The 26,174-nt window shown below is 40.4% G+C and overlaps 1 protein-coding gene across 1 annotated transcript in view; it reads left to right on the top strand.

Annotated features, from left to right (window-relative positions):
- Window positions 1-407: 407 nt before the first annotated feature.
- Window positions 408-26,174, top strand: part of ATG14 (autophagy related 14) — a 39,421-nt gene continuing 13,654 nt past the window's right edge. Inside the window, exons 1-5 of the mRNA XM_042989768.1 lie at window positions 408-644; window positions 13,762-13,824; window positions 15,165-15,207; window positions 17,598-17,679; window positions 22,386-22,623. Coding sequence (XP_042845702.1) covers window positions 424-644; window positions 13,762-13,824; window positions 15,165-15,207; window positions 17,598-17,679; window positions 22,386-22,623 — 647 coding nt within the window. The 5' untranslated portion in view covers window positions 408-423. The remainder of the gene's footprint in view (window positions 645-13,761; window positions 13,825-15,164; window positions 15,208-17,597; window positions 17,680-22,385; window positions 22,624-26,174) is intronic.

Genomic DNA, 26,174 nt, shown 5'->3' with positions numbered 1-26,174 from the left:
AACTTTGTTTGCTGTAGTTTTAACCAAATTTAAAAGCATCCATAGCGAATTAAAGAAATTCTCTGATTTTGTTCCCAGCCCGTTTTCCCCAAATCCCTAGGGCATTGTGTTACTATTTCTTGCACAAGTTTGTGGCGTGAACTTGTAGCCCTGGCACGATCGAGCGGATGATGACATTTTGTTTGGCTGACCCGCCCCTCTAACACAATTCTCCCCGCTGGGGGCGCGCTGCCCCTCAAGCCGTAAGGAAAAGTAACAGCGCCTCCCGCCAGCGGGCCTGGCGGACAGCTCTGAGAGGCTGGGCGAGGGGCTCGCGGGGATCCCGCCCGCCCTCTCGGCACCACCCCAGGCCCCTCCTCCTCGCCCAGGATGCACCTGGTTGAAAACAAAATCCCACGTGACTGGCTCTGCGCTCAGGCCATCATGGCGTCTCCCAGTGGGAAGGGAGCCCGGTCGCTGGAGGCTCCTGGCTGCGGGCCCCGGCCGCTCGCCCGGGACCTGGTGGACTCCGTGGACGACGCGGAGGGGCTGTACGTGGCGGTCGAGCGTTGTCCGCTGTGCAACACCACCCGCCGGCGGCTGACCTGCGCCAAGTGCGTCCAGAACGGCGATTTCGTCTACTTCGACGGCCGCGACCGGGAGAGGTACGGCAGCCGCCCCGGCTCTATTGTTTCTTTCCCGAGTGTCTCCTCCCGCTCGGCGAATAGTGAGGCTTGAGCCTGGGGCCCGGGTCCGGGGCCCGTAGAGAGGAGGGGAATGGGGAGGGTGAGTAGCTGCTTTGCGCCGGCGCTTTGCTCCCAGGGGTCAGGGTCGGGGGGTGGGGACCAGATGAGGAAGGTCGCGGTTTCCCCGTAACCCACGGGAGAAGAGACCCCACGGTGCTCCTGGGTACTAAAGATAAAGGAATAGATGGTGACTCTGGATAAGTCTTCCCCTATTGCTCCCATAGAGTTGGATTCTCGGCACTTTGCTGCACTTCCATTCAAAAGCTTGGTTTAACCTTTATGTTCTAAAGCACATTCATTCTCTAGAGGAGACACTAGACGAGAATCAGATAACTGGTTAAGAAGGAATTCGGGGCCGTGATACCCTGTGTCACAGCTGGACCTTGTTATGAGACACGCTTACTCTGATGTATAATTAGGACTAGCTAGTTGCTCCCTTTCCCCCTATGCCTCCAAGGATGCTAAGGCTTTTGGCGATGTGTTTTGGCTTCTGTAAAAATCCAGACTGGGAGCCACAAATCCTTAGTTAAGAGAATTGAATTTAGGAACATGTTTTGGCCTTGTTTTGAAATCTAAACACAGAGCTACAAGTCCCTGGTTAAGATAATTGAAAAATTAGTCTCATTAACTGCAGGGTCTCAACGTTTGTTTCAGTGATTTAGTGTCATTGATAGTAAGAGCTTTTTGAGTGTGAAAGTTCAGGTATTAATTCATTTGTAACAGCCCAATATGTTATTACCTCCAACTTACTCTTGAGGAAGCTGCACAGTAAGTGCCTTGCCTTGGTCACACCTATAATGAGCATAAGAATCAGAATTAAAATCCAGGCAGCATGAACCCATGTATTGTGCAGCTAACCACTGGATTGTACCACCTCTATATTTGGAAATATTTTGAGCTCCTAGTATTTCTCTGATAATAAATGGAGTTTCTCTTTTGAGATTTGTGTATCTTTTTAGTTCATTGCTATGTCTCATTGATGCACTTGATGACTTTAGAAACTGCTGGTGTAATAAGTGATAGCTTTAAAAATGAAACCAGTTGCTTTCTTATAAGGCATGCGATGGAAATGTCTAACTGATGGAGTTTGTCAAGGCTTCAGTTCTGGACTCTCTTCTCTGTCTATACTTTTTCCCAGATACATTCTCATGAATGCTAAAGACTGCCAGACTTGTGTCTCCAATCCAGACCTCTCTGAAATCCAGTAAACAGCTGCCTACTCAACATCTGTCTCTAAATTTGTAATAAGTATCTCCATCTTAATATGGCAGACTGAACTCATGGTTTTCCATGATAAATCTGTTCTTCCTCCCATGCTCATCCCAACCCAGTAAATGGTCATCTCATTCTTTTTTGATACAGGTCAAAAAACCCTGCCAGCCTTTCTTGACTTCTCTCAAAGCCACCATATCTAATCCCATCAACAAATCCTATTTGTTCTTAAAAACCTGTCTAAAACTGACCCTTTCACTAGCTCCTGGTCTGATCTGCCAGAGGATTATTGACTCTTGAGTTTCTGCTTTCCACCCTTGCTCCCTTATAGTGTAATTTCCTACATATTGCAGCTGGAGTAACATTTCTCTTCCATTCTTCAAATCTTCAATCTTGGAAGGGTTTCCTGTTTTACCCAAAGTATTAAAAAAAAAAAAAAAGGCAAAGTCCTTAACAAAAGTTCCATGCTGTCTCTTCTTCTCTGATCTCCTATTTTTCACTTAACCTCATCTGCTATACCACCCTGACGTTGCCAGTCCTCAAACATACCAAGAACACTCCTGTCTCGGAGCCATTGCAGTCTTACTCAAACTGCCAGGAACTCTTTTCTCCAAGAAATCTTCAGCCTGCTTCCTTTGTATCCTTTAGGGCTCTGCTCATACATTGGAGAAACTCTAACCATTTAATTAAAATAGTAACCTCTTTTTCCACTTAACCCGCTTTGTTGTTTTCTTTAGCACTTAGCAGTATCTTAATGGTTTATATATTAATTTGTCTACCTGCCTTCCCCCCACCCCCACCCCAGTGATGGAAGCTCTGTGAAGATGAAACTTTACCAGTTTTGTAGTCTGCTTCACATAATAGAAGCTTAATAAAGATTTGTCGAATGATTGAATGACTATCCCTTTTTCCTAAACTTAGTCTGATCCTAAACCATTTCATGATTACCCATCATGATCCATTTGTTACTAAATCCAGAAGCTTAGGAGTTGAGACTTTCCCTTTTTTCTTATTCCATGTATCCAAATCATTGGCAAGGCTATTTTATCTGCTCCAAAATAGATCCTGAATTGGTTTACTTCTAGTCCAGACAGCCATCATTTCTCTCCCAACTGCTTATTGGTTTCCTTTCATTTACACATACAACTCCTCCACACAACAGCCACAGTAGAAATGTAAATCAGATAATGTCACAGTTTTGTTTAAACTTCTCAGTGGCTTTCCACTGCATTTAAAATAAAATTTCAGCTCCTTAATGTGGCATTTGAAGCTCCACTTGATTTGTCTACTGTTTATCTTCTAACTTTGGCTGTAAGTTTGAGTTAAAGTGTGGGCTTTGGATTCATGCTGCATTGAATCGAATCCACACTCTACCACTTGCTGTGTGATTTTGAACAAGTTTCTTAATATCTCCTATGCTTGTTTATTTCATTTTGAAAAGGGGGAGGGGACCCTAACTTCATAGGTTTGGTAGTGATCATGTAAGGGCATGCATTAAAGTACTTAGTGTGATGTCTAGCATATATTAAGCACTCAGGAAAGAAACTTCTGCCGTGCTCCTTCATACTTCTCCATAGTCAGGGACCTTCTCTCAAATCCTCAAACACATGAAACTTTTTCCACCACTGGGCCTTTTCCCTTAATGCTCCTTGTGCCTGAACACTTTTCCTCTTGATTGCCACTTTGTCTTTCATGTCCCTACTTAAAAACGTCACTTCCTCAGCAAGGCCTTCCCTGTCCTTTACTAAGGTAATTTTGCACTTCCGTCTCTCCCCATTCTTTTCTGTTGCAATATGCAGTTCTTTCATGGTGCTGAGCATGATACAAAATGTTGTTTATTTGAGGAAGATATCTCCATCCAGAATGTAGTTCCATGAAGGCATGAATTCTGGTTTTGTTCAGTCGGATCACCAGTGCTTTGTGCAGCAGCAGTGGGCAGTACATAGTAGGCATACTGTTGAGAGAATGGTAAAGGTAATACCACTTTAAAAATGGAGGTAGAAATTTCTTGCTAAATCTGAAAATAAAGTGAATTTTCAGAAGAGGAGTGTGTAATAGTGGGTTTCTTTTTCTGACTAAGCAGAAATACCAGAACCATTCAAAATTTAGAGATTTTAAAAAAGGCATTTTTTTTTTTAAATAAAAAACGGCATTTTAGGGCTCAGTGATAACAGGACTGCCGCAGTGGTCTGCCTAGCTAGCTTCGCTTCTCCCACCATCTCTCCCTTTTCCCAACTGTGCGGTCCTTAACAAGTGGACTGTTTTGTTTTGTTTTGTTTTCCTTTGTTCCCAGGACAGTGCCCTGTATCTAGTACGATGTAAGAATCTTTTAAGACCCAGGACCACTGTCCTAATAGTCAAATCATTCTTAATGAGCTCTCAATGGATACAGCTATCTCCATAAAATATCCTGGCAAGTTACAGAGGAGAAAGGTCTCTTGCTCTCAAGGATTTACACTTACTACTAACAAGCCTTCAATTGTGCAGGTCATAGCTTGATTGTGAGATATTTCACTGTCTTCAGTATTATAAAACATTTTTGTCTTCTTTGCCTTCAGACTTTTTTCCCCTTTACTTTATGAAAAGCCCCTCACTAACTGTGGGAAAACACTTGGAAATAAAATATGGACACTTACAGCACAGTTTAAAAACACTTGTTTAACCTCTGATTTCTTTTCAGCAAATTAGCCAAATTAGCTGTGCGTACGTAGATCTTGAACATTACAATGCATATCAAAATTCTTGTAAATGTGTTTTTTCAGTTTTTGTTAATAGACTAGCTAATTGTAAAGGTTTTAATTGTGCAGTTCAAAGAAAATTAGATATTAATGAACAATCTACCTCACCACAATTAGTTCCTTTGACTCCTAAGAAGGGAACATGTGTCTTTGTATAACTCTGTGGACTAAATGAGTTTGGCGGGTAGATTGATTGAAAAATATCTGAATGATTCTTTTTCTGTTAATGTTCAGTGGGAAGACTTAAAATCTTGGTATCCTCACCAATGCTATCCTTTCCTCACCCCCCACCTTGGTCCCATTCCTAAAACAATATCCACTTTTTTCTCTGATTTTCATCTGCCTTTTAGCTTGTGCGCTCCTTTTTTTTGTTTGTTTGTTTTAAGTTTATTTATTCTGAAAGAGAGAGTGAGTGAGGGAGGGAGGAACAGAAAGAGAGAGAGAGAGAGAGAGAGAGAGAGAGAGAGAGAGAGAGAGAGAATGAATATCCGAGCAGGCTCCATACTGTCAGCACAGATCTTGACACAGAGTTCAGTCCCACAAACCGTGAGATCATGACCTGAGCCGAAATCAAGAGTCAGATGCTTCACCAACTGAGCCACCCAGGCGTGGCACCCAGCTTGTGTGCTTCTTTAAGAGATGAAGAGGAATGATATTAAGCAGTACTCTCAACACAATCTTCTTTGGATCTTGTACTGGTGAACATTTTTAAATTATGGGGCTTTTTATGGGAACATAATTTTCTGGTGTACATAATTTGACAGCAAACATAATACTGTTACCCAATAGATAACTGACAAGTTAAGTAATCTTTCCACTCAAGACTGGAAAGAAATTGGTTACCAGGTTATGATAGGTGTAGGAATGGGACGGGAAACATAATCTGAGTACAACAGACAACATAGCACTCCAGAAAATCTGCCTGTAGGTTTAGGAACCAGTTATCTTAACTTGGATCAAAAAAGACATTTATAAGCATATGGCTATTGCTTTTATAAGTAGGTTTTCAGGAATGATGTGGCATTATGGTCACTGATGAGTTTTAAGAATATATGTTGTGCTTTTACCAGGAAACAAATAGGGGTGCTAAAAAGAGTGGTGGGATAAAAGATGAGCAGAAAATCCTAGATGTTACTGAAAATTTCAAGGGGAAGACACACCCAACATCAAAAAAATTATTCTTTAGATATTTCTGTTCTCTCTCCAGGATCTTTTTGGTTGTCAATCATTGTAGCCTATAAGAATGTACTGTCTTGGGGCGCCTGGGTGGCTCAGTTGGTTGAGCATCCGACTTCAGCTCAGGTCATGATCTCACGGTTTGTGAGTTTGAACCCTGCATTGGGCTCTCTCTTGTCAGTGCAAAGCCTGCTTCGGATCCTCTGTCCCTCTCTCTCTGCCCCTCCCCTACTTGTGTTCTCTCAAAAATAAATAAACATTAAAAAAAAATCTGTCTTGAAGGGGGCACCTGGGTGGCTCAGTCAGTTAAGTGTCCGACTCTTGGTTTCTCTCAGGTCATGATCTCATGGTTGTGAAATTGAAACCCATGTTGGGCTCTGCGCTGGCAGCATGGAGCCTGCTTGGGATTCTCTTTCTCCTCTCTCTCTGCTCCTCCCTCACTCACACGTGCATGCACGCTCTCTCCCTCTAAATAAATAAATAAACTTAAAAAAAAAAAAGAATCTACTGTCTTGAGAATTCATTTCTGCACCCACGTTTGTATACCTTCTTAGCAGAACAAAAGCTCTACGGGTGGCTAAACACTCCATCTTTAGATAAGAGTTTATCAACCTTACTGCTGTTTATGTCCTTCAGAAAGGGTCTCAACTCCCATCCCATGCAGCTTATTAATTGTATTTGTGCCAACGTCTGTGGGTCTGCTGAGAAAAATACAGCTTCTGTTTTCTGTCAGTGTCAATGGCTGCTCTTTCGTTATGCCTTTTAGAATTTATAAAAGCCTTTCACATAATCTCGTTTGTTCCCTACCGCAGACCCATGAGTTATTAACCTATTTTCAACATGAGGCAATTCAGAGTATTTGTATCTTACTCCTGGGCTATGCTAATTCTTAAACTCACTTCCAGATCTGAACTATATTTTTATATATGTAGTTTATTTTAATACATTAGTAAGATTAAGTACAAAATCACTCATTGCAGTGAAGAAAAGGGAAACTAACATGTATTACACGCTAATAAGTTCTACCTTATGTTCGCATTTATCTTATTTAATCCTTGCAACCAAGTAGGGTAAGCTTTATTCCCATTTTACAAGTGAGGAAACTAAACAGTGGTTTCGTTTCTATTTTCTTTTAATGACTTAGCCTTCATTCCCACTAGCGGAGTATATTTTTACTGTATTTTCTCATATTCTAACAAAAGAACCATCCTGATCTGGACCACATCTTGTTTTGTTTTGTTTTGTTTTGTTTTTTTCATATTACATTTGTCAGTAAACATCGTACCCTTGTATGCCTAAAGAATTTAAGGAAAAAAATTTGGTGACTAGTAATTCTTACTGGTTAGTATTTTAATTGAAGAAGTATTTAGCTCTTCAACCATCTCTACTTGTATAAGGGAGATTGCTGTGTTCTCTTTCCCAGGCACAGGCTGTACTCTCTCACTTTTGCCTGGGAAGCCTCACTGCCTTATTTCTAGAGCCAGAAATTATTAATTCTTGTAACAAACCTAATGTCCAAATCAGAGATGGGGAGTCTTCCCCACCAGTGACCTAAAAGCTATTCATGCTCATTTCCCCTTTTAGATTTAAGGAACCCAAGGACTATAATCTGTCTCAGGAGACCTAAGAATTTAGGTACTTTTAGGGGTTTATGTATATATTTTTATGGTGTATGTGATCCTCTAAGAAGGAGCATGAGAAATTTTGATTAGCATCTTTTTTTTCTGATTATAGACGTACATGTGATTATTGTAGAAAACTTATAAAGTACAGAAATACCTAAAGAAAGAAACACTTTATCTGTATTCCCACATCTCTGTTAATAATTTGTTGTATCTCCTTCCAGCCGTGTGTGTGTGTGTGTGTGTGTGTGTGTGTGCGTGTGCTTAATACATTTTTTCATTTGGAATCATACCATGTGTACATAGTGTGTTGTGCCTCCACCCCCCCCCCCAACATCTCCTAAAACACATGCTCATGTCTTGTCCTCAAAAATGTTACAATGTCCTGCATGGCAGTATAGTATCATTTAATAAATCATTCTCCTATTGAACATTAACATTGTGTTCAATTTTTGCTGTTATGACTGATTTTGTGATTGGTGCCTTCAAACATAAATATTCATCTCATCTCTAATCTATTTCTTTGAACTGCAATAGCTGGTTCAAAGGGTTTAATATTTTTTAAGTCTCTCAACTCCATATTTGAAAGGTTATTATTATTTGCCTTTCTCAAAATTCATTAGTATTTCTCAGACTTTTCTGTTGCCATATTCTTAGGCACAAAGATCTCTAGGATGAGGGTAAGCACTGGGCAGGCAGATGGAGGGATTAGAGTTATTTTAGGAAAGGATATGCTTAGGACATAGTAAGTACTCTAAGTTATGGGTGTTATGAGGATGTTATCACCTAGAATTAACAGAATTAATAATATGGATCCCTGATAGAGTACACGCCCTCGTGCTGTTTTCTTGTGGTATGAAGCAGGTTTGTGTGAATAGTCCAGCCTGTGAATAGATCCACTCAGTCGCCCATGATGGTCTGTGGCCCTGGAACAGCGTGGAGTGACGGGGCTCACACTCTTGACTGATGCCTCAGCAGCAGCACACTCCTAACCCTGTTATCCTACCTGCTGTGTTGAGATGCGTTGGTGCGGATAAAGTAGCTCTTTGCCTTGTGAATCAGCAACATTTCCTTTGCTTTTAATGCCTTCCTTCCCTTCGCAGGGCCGGCTCTAACCCATCCCCAGGTTAGCCCAGACAGGCGTAATGCCCCAAACTGGGCCATGTGCCCACTCTGGTACCACCCGGGTGCTGTGTGACCACGGGCTCCTAATTCTCATCACTCTCTGTTGCAGGGGGACTGTTTGAAAGTCAGTTTAAGGGAGTACTTTGTTAATGGGGGAAAAAGATCATAGTTGCAAAAGTATGGAAGAATTTAGGAGACAAAGTCCATTTAAGGAAGTGTTTTTTTAGGGAAAAAAACAACTCAAGTTTTGGAGGAATTTGGTAAATAATATACAAGGTATTTTTAAATTGGGAGAGAAAATATAACAAATAGTGTTGTAAAAGCCCTGGTGCTTGGTACAGGTTCACTGGCAGACTCCTTTCAGAAAACAACACAAAACTAGAGTCATTCGACATCAAAATAATTGCTAAATGTATCTGTGTAAAAGTTGGGAAAGTTCTCTAAAGCAGAAACATAAGTAGGCAGAAAGCATATTGAGAAAAAATAATGTCATGATGTTGGAAAGAAAAATGGCTAATTTCCCTAATAGCCCTTAAAAAAGCTATTAGAAAAATGAACAAAAGACATAGGGGAACAATAAAAGAGAAGTAAGTAGTCAATAAGGAAAAGACATTCCAACATTTCTAATAGTGAAATAAAGAAAGACAAATACATGAATTATGAACTATCTTTGGGGGAAGGGGTAGGAGGCCGATTAATTTAGTAAAGACTAAAAAGAAATGTGCAGTCTTTGGAGAGAGTGAGATAAAACAGGTTCTGTTACTCCCTGTTGGTGGGGTTGTAAATTATATGAAATGATGGCGAGGAAATTTAAAGCCAACTGCCAGAATTTAGCATGTAAGTATTTGACCCAGCAGTTTATTTTATTTATAGGAATTTCTGAGAAATAAAAGCTTTTAAAGGTTTGTGCACTAGGATATTCACTTATAACATTACTGATAAAGAGTGAAAATTCAGAAATGATGCCCATGTTCATCAGTAGGAGTTCATATAAATAAACTATAGGATGTCCATTCAGTGAGATTCTGTGTGTTTGTTAAAGATTGAAATTAGTGTGTATGTTCTGACCTGGAAAAAGACCAGATATTTTACGTGATCAGCCCTCCTTGAAAGGCAGTACATAAAACATTTCCTTCTTCCCCCCTTCTTTGGTAAAACCTGTATCCTTAAATCTAGTTGAGTGTGATGATTGTATGAATCTTTCTACCTCTTGGAAACCAGATTGAGAGAGCACAAAATTGTGGAGTGGATTTTTTTTTTATCTTTCCATCAGTGGTGTGATGGAGAATGCAGAGAACGGATGAGTGTGCAGATGAGCAGTTGAAATGCTGACCTGGCCACATTCCTTGATCTCATCCACTCCACTGTTTAGCTTTGTTAACACCACCTATTTTTAATTTCCTTCCTGAAGAATAACATGACTCAGAAGTGTTTGATACAGTAGGAATTGTTATCTTTTGTTTATTATTCCTGCTGGCAACTGCATATTTACATTTTAAGTTTGTTTTTAACAAAGCCCAAGAGAACCAGCTCAGTATAAGGCTGGGCACGGTTGTTTGTCTTCCCAATTTGTTTTAGTGCCAAGTGGCATTTTTACAACAGATCTGAAAGAAGAACTTTTATAGTCTCTAAAAGCAAGATTTCATCCTCCATGTCAGTCATTTGTTTGCCTGGTCTGATGAGTCTTGTAAATTTGTCATCTTCAGGTTATTAGGACATGAATCACCACGTAGCCTCAGTGAGGTAGAAGTAAATACCATTAGTTTCTCATTTTTGATACATGGAAATGGAAGCATATGTCAATAATGTGTCCAAGAATACACAGTGATCTATGTAATTAGATTTCTTAATATTCTGGAAGATGCTTTGCTGTAAGTTGCAGACACAGACTAAATGCCTGATAAATTAACTGGTCAATCTATGGGTTTGTCTAGATTCCATACTGGTTTTGGAGTGTTCTAGTACTGTTTCAAGTCTAGTAGTAACTACTACCTTACTCGCCATTGCAGTGCTGTTGGTACAACTTTCTGTGATGATGTTTTGTATCTTTCCCGTCAAGTAGGCTAGCCAGCAGCTGTATGTGGCTATTGAAATATGGTTAGTACAACTGAAGAACTGAATTTTTTTTTATTTTAATTTAGTCATACAAATGTATAAAATTACTTGATTTGCTTTCTTAACATATATTTTACATTTTCAGTGACTATTAAATGGTAGGGTCATAATTAGAATTTTTTATCCCTTCTACTTTTTTCTCTTTTTAAAATTGAAGTATAATTAACATGCAATGTTATATTAGTCTCAGGTGTACAACATACTGATTTGACACTTCTATTTATTACTCAGTGCTCATCGCTGTAAGTGTAGTCACCATCTGTCACACCATACAATGTTATTACATTATTGACTATGTACTTTTCATCTCCATGACTTATTTATTTCATAATGGGAAGTTTGTCCCTCTTAATCCCCTTTATTTTGCCCCTCCACCCCGACCCACCTCCCCTCTGGCAACCACCAGTTAGTAATCAGTATTTAAGTATTTTCTTGTCTGTTTTGTTTTCTAGATTCTCCATATAAGTGAAATCATACGGTATTTGTCTTTCTGTGTCTGACTTATTTCACTTAGCATAATTCCCTCTAGGTCTATCCATGTTGTCCCCAAAGGCAAGGTCTTACTCTTTTTTTACAGGGGAATAATACTTCATCACGTATATTTACCACATTGTCTTTATCCATTGTGTATCAATCCCTTCCATTTTGAAGTAGAAATGATATTTCAGACTCCTTTTAACCTGGATGATTTTAAGGAAAGAGATTTCTGGGGCTGTTACTATTCTGTTGTTTTCATTTAGGCTAGGAATTTGGGAGACAGCCAAAAGCCTAATCTTGGACTCCATACTATGTTACTTACTATAGCATATAGCATTATCATTGTTTTTTTTTTTTCTTTGAGAATAGCCACTGTCAACTTGTTTAAAAATCGGTGTGTGATGTTAGTCCTATGATTTTTTTTTTTTTTAACCCAGATCCTTATAATGCAGCAAGGCACATTTTAGGTATTCTGTAGCACATGTGACTGGTGACTACCTTAGTGAATAGCACAGATCTAGAAGATCTGAATGACACTGTTAGTCACCTTCAGCTGGTTGACCTTTATAGAACACTGTATCCAACAGCTATAGATACATATTCTTTCTGGTGCACAGGGAACTTTTCACCAGGGCATACCAGATACAAGGCCATAAGACCCTCTCAAATCAAAAGATTGAAATCTTATAGAGTATATTCTGTGACCACATCAAAATAACAGAAAACAAGAATAAGTTACCTAGAAAAGCTCACATATCTGGAAATTAAGCAATATACTTCTAAATAACTTACAGGTCAAGGAGGGAATTTATGGAAAATTAGCAATTCCAAACTAGATGATGATGAAAATATACCCTATCAATAATTTGGGGGTTAGGGTGCCTGGGTGATTCAGTTGGTTAAGCATCCAACTCTTGGTTTCAGCTCAGGTCATGCATGATATCATGGTTCATGAGTTCGAGACCCACACTGGGCTCCGTGCTGACAGTGCAGAGCCTGCTTGGGATTCATTTTCTCCCCCTCCCCCTCCCCCTCTCTTCCTCTCCCTCCCTCCCCCTCTCAAAATAAGTAAATTTAAAAACTTTAAAAAATACTTTAACTTTGGGGGTTTAACTAAATATGACTTTATATGGTCATATTAAAAAGAGAGGCTTAAAATTGATGTAAATTGATCTAAGTTTCTACCTTAAACTGCAAAGAAAAGAAAAGAAAAAAGAGGGGGAGCAAACTAAACTCCAAATAAGGGAGCAGGAAGAAAATGATAAGGATAAGGGTGGAAGACTGACAGAGAAAATGAACTGCGTGTGATATCCCTTCCTTTTGATAACTTGTTCTAAGTAACTTGTTAGCTCATAATGACTGGCAATAAAATTAGTAAGGAAAAAATGTTATACTTTAAAAATTATAAGGAACCAATTTATAGGTGAGAGCAGGATTGAATTAAGCTAAATAATTAAAATCATGTTTATATTAGAAGCCTTAGTTTCCTTGAATTCACGTTCACTGTAGTGCTCTGATGTGCCTGTTTTAGAAGATAATTTAACCTTTGGGGTGGGGCTTCTAGACATATTTTATAAACCCGTGAAAGAATTTTACTGACTGAGCCAGCCAGGCACCCCTAAACCCATGAAAGAATTTTATTTATCTTTATTAAAAAAAAATTTTTTTTAACATTTATCTTTTGAGAGACAGAGCACAAGTGGGCGAGGAGCAGAGGGAGACATAGAATCTGAAGCTGTCAGCACAGAGCCCGATGCAGGGCTCGAACCCACCAACCATGAGATCATGACCTGAGCCAAAGTCAGACGCTTAACCAACTGAGCCACCCAGGCACCCCTATTTATCTTTATTTTTAAGGTTGACTTACTTATTTTGCATGCACAAGTGGGAGAGGGGCAGAGAGAGAGAGAATCCCAAGCCCAATATGGGGCTCGAACTCAAGAACCTCGAAATCATGACCTGAGCCCAAGTTGGATGCTTAACTGACTGAGCCACTCAGGTGCCCTTCCCATGAAAGAATTTTAAAGCTGAGAATTTGAACTTAGTTTGGAAATGAGCAAATGGCATAAGCAGCTGTGTGTGCACCCGACTGAGAAGATGTGTACTTACTTTCAGGACTGTGACATCTCCAAATGACTCTGCAGAAATGATTGGCTCTCAGGGGTTTGCAAAATCTCACTGAACTGAAAAGAATGAATATTTAAGGGGTGCCTTGGTGGCTCACTTGGTTGAATATCCAACTCTTGATTTCAGCTCAGGTCATGATCCCCAGGGTCATGAGACCGAGCCCTGTGTCCATCTCTGCACTGAGCTTGGAGCCTACTCTGGATTCTCTCTCTCTCTCTCTCCCTCCCTCTCTCCCTCTCTCCCTCTCTCTCTCCCTCTCTCCCTCTCTCCCTCTCTCCCTCTCTCCCTCTCTGTCTCTCTGTCTCTCTGTCTCTCTCTCTCTCCGTCTCTCTCTCTCCTCCCTCCCCTGTGTGTGAGCTCTCTGTCTCTAAAATAAAAAATAAAAATAAAATAAAAATTTAAAGAATGAACATTTAAATAAGACAATACATTTTTTTCTTACAGGTTTATAGACAAGAAAGAAAGGTTAAACCAACTTAAGAGCAAGCAAGAAGAATTTCAAAAAGAGTGAGTTTCCCTTTTGTTTTTCCATGTGTGGAGGTTCTCTTGTCACCCTGTGGTTTAATTCAGTGCTGTGGTATGCAGATATATGGATTGCTAACTTGCTGAAGTAAGGATACAATTTCAAAGTATGGAAGAGCAGTGCAAATGGAAGAAGCAAAATAGGAGAGATTATCAAGTTCCTAGAAAATATTGGGATCAGACCCAGTGCCTGGTACACAGTAGGCACTCAGTGACTAGACGGATGAATCAAATCCCTGGCCCTAATAATTGATGTGGGGCAAATGGGTCCAGAACAGTAGGCAAATAAGTGTCCTATAGGGCATCACCCCTTCCATTTATCTTTCTTCTTCAGGATCAGCGTTTTTGCAAATTGTGGTCTGCATATCATCTACATGCATTAGCTAATGTTCCTACCTTAAAAATGCAGATTCTTGGAATCCTATCCTCAGATACTCTGACTCACTGGGTGTGGAGTGGGGGAAGGCGCTGGAATCTGAGTTATTAACATGCACCCCTGATGAATCTCCTACTCTCTGGATTTGAGAATCGTCTTGTAGAATCTTCTGTCCCAAACTGACCCAGTCGCTTTCCTCCAGATGCACCCCAGGTCTGATGAACACATTTGTAAGCAGATAAAATCTTCTGAGACTCCCCACCTGACAGAAGCCTGCTTAGATTTATTTAAGTCATTTCTCTAACTTAATCACAGGAACTTCTGTTTCTTCCATAGAACCTTTCACCCCACAGAACAGATTTGTACAGATGTCATGTTGTGCCGTTTCTTTAGAAACTGAACATCCACATTTTATATCATGAATACTCTTGCAACTGTTATTAATAATTATGACTGATGGAAATGATTGATTATGACTGAGGACAGAGTCTCTGGTTGTTATGGAAATTTACTATGAATGTTTACAGAAACGTTCTGGGCAGTATTAAAAGTGTAAAAAGTGAGGCACCTGGGTGGCTCAGTCAGTTAAGCGTCCGAACTCTTGATTTCAGCTCCAGTCATGATCTTACAGTTTCATGAGTTCAAGCCCCACATGGGCTCTGCGCTAACAGCTTGGAGCCTGCTTGAGATTCTCCCTCTTTCTCTGCCCCTCCCCCAGTTGTACTCTCTCTGTCTCTCTCAAAATAAACTTAAAAAAAAATTTTTTTTTTAAAGCACAGAAAGAAGGAGGTGACAAAAAAAATTAGAGAATGGGGAATTTGGAAAACATTTTTAAATGCCCAAGTTCCGCTTTGGTATTTCCAGCCATTTTGAAGAAGTTACTTTAAAAACACATCGATTTTACATTTTAGAACTTTACAAAATTTATTATTGTCTTTTCTCTGTACAGGGTGTTAAAAGCTATGGAAGGAAAATGGATAACAGATCAGTTGGTAAGCTGTAAGAAGTATTTAAAGAATACTCTTTCTATGTGAGGTTACATGCTTTTAAGTTGGTAGTGCTTAAAAATTCTTTTTGAATTTAAATGTATTTTGATCATTTTTTGGCAGTCTTCTATTTGAATATATTTGTAGTGTGGGCCCTCACATATTTTATCTAGATACCAAACACCGAATATTGGCAGTTAATTTTAGAGCCATTATAAAGGATAAGTATCAAGTCTGGTATTGACATAGGAATACAAGAACCATAAACTGTCCTTTTTGAAAAAAAACTTACTCATTGTAAATATACACTCCCTACATGGATTGCTGATTAAATGTGAAAAGTAAACTCCTAAAAATATTAAAAGAAAATATGGGAGAGTATTTATGTACTCTGCAGATAAGCAGGCCTTTATAAGCCATAAAGGAAAACACTTAGACTACATAAAAGTTTAAAAGTTCTGTGTGTTGGAGACCCTGAGCAAAATGAACATAAACCGGGACAAAATGAGTACAACGTATGAAAATAGGGAGTTTGATTAATAACACTTTTATTCAGTGTTGGTGAGAATATATACATTGACATATTTGTTTGGAGGATAAGTTGGTGGTTTGGGTTTTGTTTTTGTTTTTTGTTTTTTATTACACATGTGGTATTTAGCAATCTTCCTCCTAAAACAAATGCGTGAATACAGGGATTAATGGATAGAGAAGCTGATTGACTACTGCATGGGTAGTAATCCATAAATAACTTAAATGCTCACCAGACAGGATAAGATAAATAATGGATACCATGTAGTTGTTAAAAAAGAATGTGATCAATCCATATGTGTTGATACGGAATGATGTCCAGGATAAATTCTTTAATGAAAGAGCAAACAAAAAGGCTAGAGTAAAGTATGATTCCATCTGTGTATGTGTTTTAAATACAAATATACTGTAAAAAAAAAATCTGAAAAGATACGTATTAAACTTTGAGATTACCCTTGAAGAATGGGAAGGAGTCAAGCTAACGATCATTTTATTTTTTCTCTTCTGTGATGTTTACTTTTTTTCACAATAAGCACCACTCATAATTTTTCAATAATACTTGAAGAATATATGTGATATAAGTGAATTCTTATGCTCTGTTATAGAAACAAAGTACGTCATATAGAAAAAGATCGTTAAAGGCTATTTATAAAGAATCCTTCCATTTCCATGTTTCTAAATTCCCTGTACTGTTTTCTAGTTTTCTATCAAAAACTTCAGTACTGGTTCTTAAAGACTAATACCCTATAAAAGTGAAGACATCTCATTGCTATTTCATCTCTCAATCCATCCATCAGTCCCCATGAATCTGTTTTCAAATGTCTGTCCAGCAGAGAGGTTAGCACTTCGCCAGCTGGACTGTCTCTGCAGTCTGCTCTACGTCTTATACCATCAGGATTAAGACCAGTGTTAAACACCATAAACATTTGAATGCTGTTTTAAGCTTTGAATTATCCACGTTTACAGAACAGATAATCATATTTTTTTTAACTGACTGCCAGGTTGCATTTTTACAGATCTTTTATTTACCTTAGGGGAAAAAAACTTCTGTTTTTATTGAGTTTTTTATTATTTTGCAAGTAATAGTTGCTTATTGTATTAGTGAGATAATACAGTGATGTTAATGGTCTCCTCAGGGAATAGCATAAAGAGTTTCAAGCAGTATAGTAGTGGAATCTTCTGTGGTCTGTCTGTATCTATACTCACCAATATGGTAGCCACACGTGGTGTTGAACATTTGACATGTGGGTGGTGTTGAGTAGGAACTGAATTTTATTTTATGTAATTCCAAATTACTTTTAAATAGCCACATGGGATCACTAGCTATATATTGGACTGAGCAGGTTAAGAGAATATCCTGAGAATATCCTTCACCATTTTTCTCTGTCCTCATTAACACATAAAAGAACTATGTGAGAGAGGGAGGCAAACCGTAAGAGACTCTTAAATACAGAGAACAAACTGAGGGTTGTTGGTGGGGTCTTGGGGGGGGGGGGCATGGACTACTAAATGGGCGATGAGCATTAAGGAGGGCAGTTGGGATGAGCACTGGGTGTCATATGTAAGTGATGAATCACTAAATTCTATTCCTGAAATCATTATTACACTATATGTTAACTAACTTGGATTTAAATTAAAAAAAACTATGTGAATTTCTTTGTCTTAATTTCCTACAGAATGACATTTTTTTCTGTTTTGTAATCCACCATTGTTAGTTACAAAAGTTATAATAAGTATAATTATATTGGTCTTTTCTTCATTGTGTTTTCTAAGATATGCTTCAAAATAATAATGATCCTGGGTAGATAATCATATTCATCATAAGAGACCAACATTTGTGATATTTATTGTATATATATTTTTTTAAGAGATGGAAAATAATGTCCTGCAAGATGAGGATTGAACAGCTAAAACAAACAATATGTAAAGGAAATGAAGAAATGAAGATAAGTAAGTAATTTGCCCCTCTTCTTCTAGACCTAATAAAGCGCCAGTGTGGAATTTTGTTGGATTAATAAGCTAGAGAGAGAGAGAAAGAGAGGAGGAGGGGGGATGGCAATAGCAACCTGGAAAGGTTTCCTGCTTGCCTTCCTCCTCTTGTAAAACATTTCTGTAAGGATTTTAAATAAATAAATATATTTATATATTTTTTCAAAGAGATGTTATATATATACATGTATATGTATGTATAAAACTACTTTGAATACACTACTTCTCTCAGTTAAAAAAATTAAGGAATATGTATTTTACATTTGCCTTTGCTAACAGGAAGCTTGGTACTCAGTTATAATTATTAGTTCATTCCAGAAGCACAGAATATTGGCTTTTTCTCCATCAGTGAGTCTCATACACATTTTAATCTGTATTAATCTTACATTATATTTGCATATATCATACTTTATCATAGATGGTTGTCAAAATTTAGGAGAGCCCTCTTAGAAATCTTGTATCCTTAGAAACATTACATGTATTTTTGAAAATCAGTGTTTAAAGTTCAGAGTGAGTCACCATCATACCTCATGAATCCCTTTCTTGTCTGCTCGTTGCGTTCAGAAGCAAGTATTTTATAGTGGTATGTAACAGAGTAAAAGCTTCCTTTGAAAATGTCCTACTAAGGTGCTCCTGTGGTGTTTCACAGGGTTACTAGGCTAGAATGGCAGGCAGCCTGGTGAAGAGGTGCTGAGCATGTGGACAGCTGGTGACCCACTGAGCTCCACATGCATCTCCAGAGGCTCTGGTTCAGGAGCAGTGTAGAGACTCGTGACTTAACATTGGTTCATCCTCTTTCCACACCCTTCCGTGATGCTCACACCAGGGGTTTGCCACCAGGCATCTGTGAGCCCCCTGAAATTGCTGGAGTTACTGAGTTTGTGCGTTTCCCTAATGAGCGAGTTTGACTTTGATCAGCTGATTTTAACAGATTCCTAACTCCCCAAAACAAAATCGCCACAGAGATTTGGTACTAAACGCAGTGGGCCTGCCTCCTACTGTGGTACCTGCTGGAGACGTGGCCACAGTACAGCAAGCTGTGCGTACGCTGAGCAACAGGAGGCCTGGGCTCACCTGGACCACGAGTTTGGCCTGGTGTAGGCGCAGCGTGCCTTTGTTCACTGGTATAGGGGTGAGGGCATGGAGGAAGGAGAGTTTTCTGAGGCCCTCGAGAAGGATTATGAGGAGGTTGGTGTGGATTCTGTTGAAGGAGAGGGTGAAGAGGGAGGAGAGGAATACCAGTTACCATTCTTTTCAGCCCTGTGGCACATCACACTCAGAACTTCAACATGGGCTGACAGGCAACAAAGCTTTCTGGTTAGATTGTCTTCGCTTTTAACTGTGATCATGTCTTACTTTTCCACGTGTGCCTGTCACATTTTTCCATCACGTGTCGGAGTAAGGGCTTTAAAAAGGAAAACATTAAATAAAAGCAGTGGGCCCTGTAACAGTGGGTTCTCTCCCTAGCAAGCCATCGGAGTGAGGCTTGTGAGGAAGCCACCCTTGTGAGGTCGAGAGAGAGCCCTAGGGCCCACCCTGGGCATGAGAAATTGAAATCTCATGCGTGGGGACTGGGTCAGTGGTTCACAAACTGTCTGGAGTAAAAGACCAGTTTTTTCCTCTGTGGTGTCTAATCTGTCATAAACTGACACCAGTACTTTTATAAAACAATAAAATACTGGAAGCATGATTGGACACTTGGATATCATGGCACTGGCATATTGCCATGTGAGATAGGCAGTATCTGTAGGCTAAACTTACTCTGTATTTCTGTACTTCTCTTGTCTGGCTGGTAGAAGTTTACTGATGGGCCCAGATCCATAGGCCGCACTCTTGAGTAGCCCTGCTCTGGGTGGTACTGCTGACCTACCAGGGTTGGGAACCACAGATGAGACTCAGAAAATTTTGCAAACAATTTTAAGAAAGTTAATGGATTCCAGAAACTATGCATGGTCTCAAGTTCACAGATTAAGAGCTTGCTACCCAGTAGATAGTATATTTTTTTTAACTTTGTTGTTGAAATATCACAAATATTCATAAAAGGTTATATGTTCTAAACTATAGAGCCTGATGAATATTTCTCTGGAATCTTTTGATTTTATGTGTCATGATACAGAATAATACATTACATATTTTTATATATATATATATATATATATATATATATATACACACACAAATACACACATGTATATACACACATATATATATATACAGACACACACACACACATATATATATATATATATATATATATATATATATATATATATATATGAACCTTGAATGAAGGTTGAGTTGATCAGTGCTACAGACTTCCTTATCCAAACAACCAAGAGTAGATGACAGAGCATCGAAGTGCTTTTATGTTTAGAGGAGATGGCATGGAGAGAAGGACAAGTGAAACTCTTGAACGCTGAGTCTGCACTAGTGCAGATTAGGTGACTGATGATTTCCTGCCACCTGTGGAGGATCTTGGTATTAAGTTCTAAACTTTTTAAAACGTCTGACCACCATATGGCCAAACATTCGGTTGAGCACTTGGCAAAGAACTCAGTAGAGATCATGAAAATGAATGAGTGTGCTGAAAAATTAGTGTGATGGAACCAGAAAGACTTAAACATTAGAACATCCACACTGAGCAAGAATGGTAAAGAGAATGTGCACCTAAGGAGAAGTAAAACTGCAAGAAACTTTATGGCTACAGTGAAATACCTAGGTTCAGTGGGCCTCAGTCAGAGGACATGTCAAACACGTATTGGATGCTTATATTTTAGTCAGAGGACAGCAAAGCTTTGGTTGGATCTGGTATAAGGAACTAAGCCGTGTGCCATAGGTGACATACCCACAGTGCCATGGGCCTCTGAAGAGCAAGAGGTCTGTGGATCATTTATGGAGGGGGGCCTCGATGAATGAGAAAAATTTGGACATTTGAGGAATAGAAGCTAATAGCATTCCTAGAGAGACATTGATTTGAACAGGATAGGAGTGAGACCTCATAAAGGGAATGATGACTGGTTCTGTATCCATGCATGTGTGCATTTAAATAGTTCCACTTTGGAGAGCCTGGGTGGCTCAGTTGGTTGAGCATCCAACTCTTGATTTTGGCTCAGATCATGACCCCAGGGTTGTAGGATTGAGCCCGGTGTCAGGCTCTGCACTGAGTGTGGAGCCTGTTTGGGATTCTCTCTCTGTCTCTGTTTCTTTCTTTCTTTCTTTCTTTCTTTCTCTCTCTCTCTCTCTCTCTCTCTCTCTCTCTCTCTCTCTCTCTCACCTTTTGCCCATATCCCCTGTTTGCGGTCTCTCTCTTCTCTCTCTCCCTCCCTCCCTCCCTCCCTCTCCCTCTCTCTCTCTCTCTCCCTCCCTCCCTCCCTCCCTCCCTCTCCCTCTCTCTCTCTCTCTCCCTCTCTCTCTCTCCCTCTCTCTCTCCCTCTCTCTTTCCCTCTCTCTCTCTCTCTCTCTCTCTCTCTCCCTCTCCCTCTCCCTCTCCCTCTCCCTCTCTCTCTCTCCCTCTCTCCCTCTCCCTCTCTCTCTCTCCCTCTCCCTCTCCCTCTCCCTCTCCCTCCCTCTCTCTCTCCCTCTCTCTCTCTCTCTCTCTCTCTCTCTCTCAAATTAAAAAATAGTGTCACTTTATGGAAAAGGTCTGGAGTGTCTAGTAATTGAATGAGGCTTGAATGAAGGGTGTGCAGAAGGGAACAGTGGGGTATGTGCCGGTGTGGGGGTGGCCTCAAGGCCAGGGAGGTCAGTCTGTGTTTGGCAGTGGAGACCTGCCAGGCACTGGTTACGGTTGAAGAAGACTGAGCCAGTGACAGCATGGAGTGGAGCCAGGCTGGAGATGGAGTTTGGGTGAGAGTTAATAAGACTGTAACAGTGGGAATGAAAAGAAAGCCCTAGATCTAAGGAACTGTCATGGAGTGATCAGCTCATGGAATTGACCAGCAGGGGACTGACTTGGGCAGTGGGTGCGTCAAGTGTAATCATTAAGTAGAGAACCTAGGTATCAAGATGAGGCTTTTGTGGGAAAATGATGAGCTTGATTTTGAACTTGTCTGACCTCCAACATTGTTTCTAGGCGTCTGTCTGAGATTTTACAACTTGTTTTTGCCACTTTAGAGAGAAGTTTAGCCACAACCTAACACTCTAGCAGGTCTTAATCCCAAACCTGAAGGAGCTCCATGAAAAGACACACATCAGACAGGATGAGCATCTGTCTCCTTTCTTGGTTGTGTGGCTGGGCTTTTGTTGTCTCTGCGGAGCTTCAAATGTGGCATAGAATACCTGCTTGCTGGACAGGAAAATCAGATGGCCAATAAGTTTTTCAGACTTGCACTAGATACCTTTTCTGCCCAACGTGGTTATTCTTCAGTGCTTACCATAAGTCAGGTACTGCCTGGTCTGAGCTTAAACTTGATAGCTGTTGAGTGGTTCTTGCAAGTGATGACTACAGATGGAGACCCAGAGTCCTTTTAGTGGTGGTCCACATTGATTTATGTGTAAAATCTACTTAAGCTGAACTCTCAGTTTCCATTTAGCTTTATCTAGTTAACCTGAATGAGCTTTTGCTTTCAGTTAAACTGCAGGAAGACGCTTAGGCTTGTGTGGTGGGTTCTGCACTGCCCAGGAACTATTTGTAGTGATAATTGTTGCATGTGATTTATTTATTTTAGATTCCGAAGGCCTTCTTAAAACCAAGGAAAAGAATCAGAAGCTTTATACTCGAGCACAGCGGCATCAAGAGAAAAAGGAGAAGATTCAGAGGCACAACCGCAAACTGGGTGACCTGGTAGAAAAAAAAACCATCGACTTAAGAAGTCATTATGAGCGTCTGGCAAATCTTCGGCGATCTCATATATTAGAGCTCACCTCTGTCATTTTTCCAATCGAGGAAGTAAAGACTAGTGTGAGGTACGGTGAATCTTTTGACTCTAGGAATAGATCAGGTTCCAAAGATCAAGTATTTTTCAAATATGTCAGCACCTCATTTATTGGGTTCATTCTAGGGTCATTGGCTTTCCTGGTAATGAAACTGAAGTCTTATCTGCTTCAGCAAACAGTACACGCTGCACGAAATTGGGGAGGCAGCCAAGGTGAAGGGCGGTGGCCCTCAAAAAAGTGGGGCACTTGCTTGTTGACTGATCCGAGCCTTTTCCTGGTAACTAACCACCACGGTCAAGCATTGGATGCTAAGTTTAGTCTTAGGCTGTAGTGCACGGAGACCCTCTGGAATCACTGGATGGACAAGACAGTAGTTCCCCACCTGGATGTTCATTAGAGTCACCCAGGAATGTTTGAAAAATACAGGTTCCAGAGGATACAACTTCAGCCTCCCAGTCCATCTCCCATTACTTGTATTTATTTATTTTTAACCTTCCCCAGATGATGATGAGGTTTGAAAACTGCCACTGAGGAGTTTCATTTGCTTTCTCACTAACCATCAGGCTCTTCAAGTTGAGGATTTTCCTCTCCCTTTCAGTTGCCCTCACTTCCCAGCACCCTTCCCTGGACCGTCCGTGGACTGTTGCTAGTTAGGACTATTACTATTTTTTGCTCTACTTTACTGTATCCTTTTAGCTCTTGCAGAGTTAACTTCCTAAAAGCCTAAAGGTCTGGTTGTTGCTTCTGACTTGAAAACCTGCTCTCTGACTCATACCAAGTAATTTTTCATTAGTAATAGTTGTTAAATATGAAAACAAAAAAGCAGATTCAAAATAGAGCATAACAGAAAGTTCAGAAATAGACTCTAAGGTAGCCCTTTGGGTCTAGAATTTGGGTTGTCTAGAAACCTCGAGCACAGCGGCAGGGGTGCTTGGGTGGCTCAGTTAAGTGTCCGACTTCGGCTCAGGTCATGATGTCACATTTGTGAGTTTGAGTTGGATTATCTGTCTCCCTCTCTCTCTGCCTCCCTCCCCCCACCCCAACACGCATGTGTGCGCTCACTTGCTCTCTTGCTCTCTCAAACATTAAAAAAACAAATAAAAACAGGTGATCAGGTCTTTGGGGAGGAAAAAGCTGAAAAAACAGAAATGTTATGCTAGATTCTTTTTTTTTTTTAAGTTTATTTTTTTAGTAATCTCTATGCCCAACTTGGGTCTCAAACTCACAACCCCAGGATCAAGAGTCCTATGCTCTTCTGACTGAGCCAGCCAGGTGTCCCAATGCTAAATTAGATTCTGATAGGGGTGACTGGGTGGCTCAGTCAGTTAAGTGTCTGACTTTGGCTCAGGTCAGGTCATGCTCTCATGGTTTGTGGGTTCGAGCCCCTCATCAGGGTCTGTGCTGACAGCTCAGCCTGGATTCAGATTCTGTGTCTCCCTCTCTCTGCCTCTCCCCCACTCACACTCTGTCTCTCTCTCAAAAATAAAATAAAAAAAAAATTAGATTCTGGTAGGCAAAGATATCATTGTTAAAACACATTACAGTAAACAGAGACACTGTCTTTTTTTGTTTGTTTATTTTTGAGAGAGAGAGAGAGAGACAGAGTGTGAGCAGGCAAGGGGCAGACACAGAATCAAAGCAGGCTCCAGGCTCTGAGCTGTCAGCACAGAGACCGACCCGGGGTTCAAACCCACGAACTGTGAGATCATGACCTGAGCCAAAGTTGGATGCTTAACCGACTGAGCCACCCAGGCGCCCCAACAGAGACACTGTCTTAAGACACTATCTCAGATTTTAGGAGACTAAGAAGACGGACAATGGCATACAAAGTTGCAAAAGAGAAAACATGGAGAAAAACTTTCTCCTCTGTACCTGTGCTGCTTAAGTCTTGTGTAGTAATGTGTATTATTATATGCTACGACTTTTTTTAGGCGGATAGTTTTGAAATTATTCCTATAATAAGATATCTTGTTCATTCACATTTCTCAAACTTCCTTAAGTGGAAGAAGGAAGTAGAGGTACAGCTGAGAACTGGCAGTGGTGCCCTCACGCCCACTCTTCCCCGTGCCAGCCAGGAGGAGTTACTTTGCAGGTGCGCTGTGGCAGGAGGAGAAAGGATTGAGAGCCACTGGCTAAGAGAACAGAACCTAAACTTAGAGCAGTACGGAAGACTCTTCCCAGTCTGCCAGTTTCCCACCTACTTTTCCAGCACCATCTCCTGGCACTTCCCTCGTGAATCCTACACACAACCACACTGATCATCTCCGCTCCCCAGACACACTGTGTTTCTTCCACCATGGTGCATCTGGGGCTGCTTGGATCTGTCATTCTGTTCTTCTCTTCAGGCCGGCCATTCTCAAAGTGTCGTCTGTGGACCTCTCAGGGCGTCCTTGCAATCAGAAGTATTTTTATAATAGTAACACTGTTCCTTTTTCACTGTGTTGACATTTGCACTAGTGGCTTGGAAGCCATCATGGGTAAAAACTCTGGTGCCTTAACAGATGTCTAGGCAGGGATAACCAGCTGTGTTACTAGTCGTTGAATTCCACCATGGACTCGCAAGTTTTGACAAAGTGTTTCCCATCAAGAATGTTCTTGATGAAGCAGTAGAAATTATTATTTTTATGAATTTTATTAAGTCTTGACCCTTGTGTACTCATCTTTTTAATAAACCACATGATGAAATGGGAAGTATGCAGAAGCTCTTTTGCTCCTTACTGAAGTGCCACGATTGGCTTAAGAAAAAGCACTTGAGTGAGTTGCAAGTGGAACTAGTTGGTTTTTTCACGGGACCCTATTCTCACTTGACAGAACATATGCAAGATCTGGGTGTTCAAGAGATTTCCAGAAGTCCTGACCAGCAGCGCTGTGCTGTGCTGTGTGTTTCAGCCCATCAGCGGACAGTGTCACTCTTCACTAATTTTCTTGTTTGGAAAAGTACAGACTTTTTTTTTTTCCCCTTAAAAATAGACTATGATAGGGGCATCTAGGTGGCTCAGTCGGTTGAGCGTCCGACTTCGGCTCAGGTCATGATCTCACGGTCTGTGGGTTCGAGCCCCGCATCAGGCTCTGTGCGGGAGCTCAGAGCCTGGAGCCTGCTTCACATTTCTGTGTCTCCCACTCTCTTTGCACCTGCCTCATTTGTACTCTATTTCTCTCAAAAAATAAATATTAAAAAATTTAAAAAAAAAACACAAAAAATACTGTGTTAACTTGTAATAGGCTTATTATTTCCAAATGAATTAATAATTTAAATTCTTTTCTGATTTCTAATACAAGTAAATATCCGTAGATTTAACCCACGTACACAAAAGCTCTTTGGGGTCCTCAAAAAATTTTAAGCATGCGAAGGGGTCTTGAGACCAAATCGTTTGAGGCCTTGATACTTGAGGCCCTAGCTTTGGGTGGCATCTTTGCCACCCTGCTGGGGGCTTCTGTGCCACAGCTGCTTTGAGCTTCATCTCTGATAGAATGACTTACCTCTGTATGTCCCACTTTGCTTCCTTGTGTGTGCATCTTCCATCGTTCTGTGTACGAGGCAAGTATCTTGCATGCTCTTTAAAACCTAGTCCCTTGATATC

Source organism: Panthera tigris, chromosome B3 (assembly GCF_018350195.1).
Source record: "Panthera tigris isolate Pti1 chromosome B3, P.tigris_Pti1_mat1.1, whole genome shotgun sequence".
Classification (NCBI taxonomy): Eukaryota; Metazoa; Chordata; class Mammalia; order Carnivora; family Felidae; genus Panthera; species Panthera tigris.
This window is presented reverse-complemented; position numbering and strand designations above follow the sequence as displayed.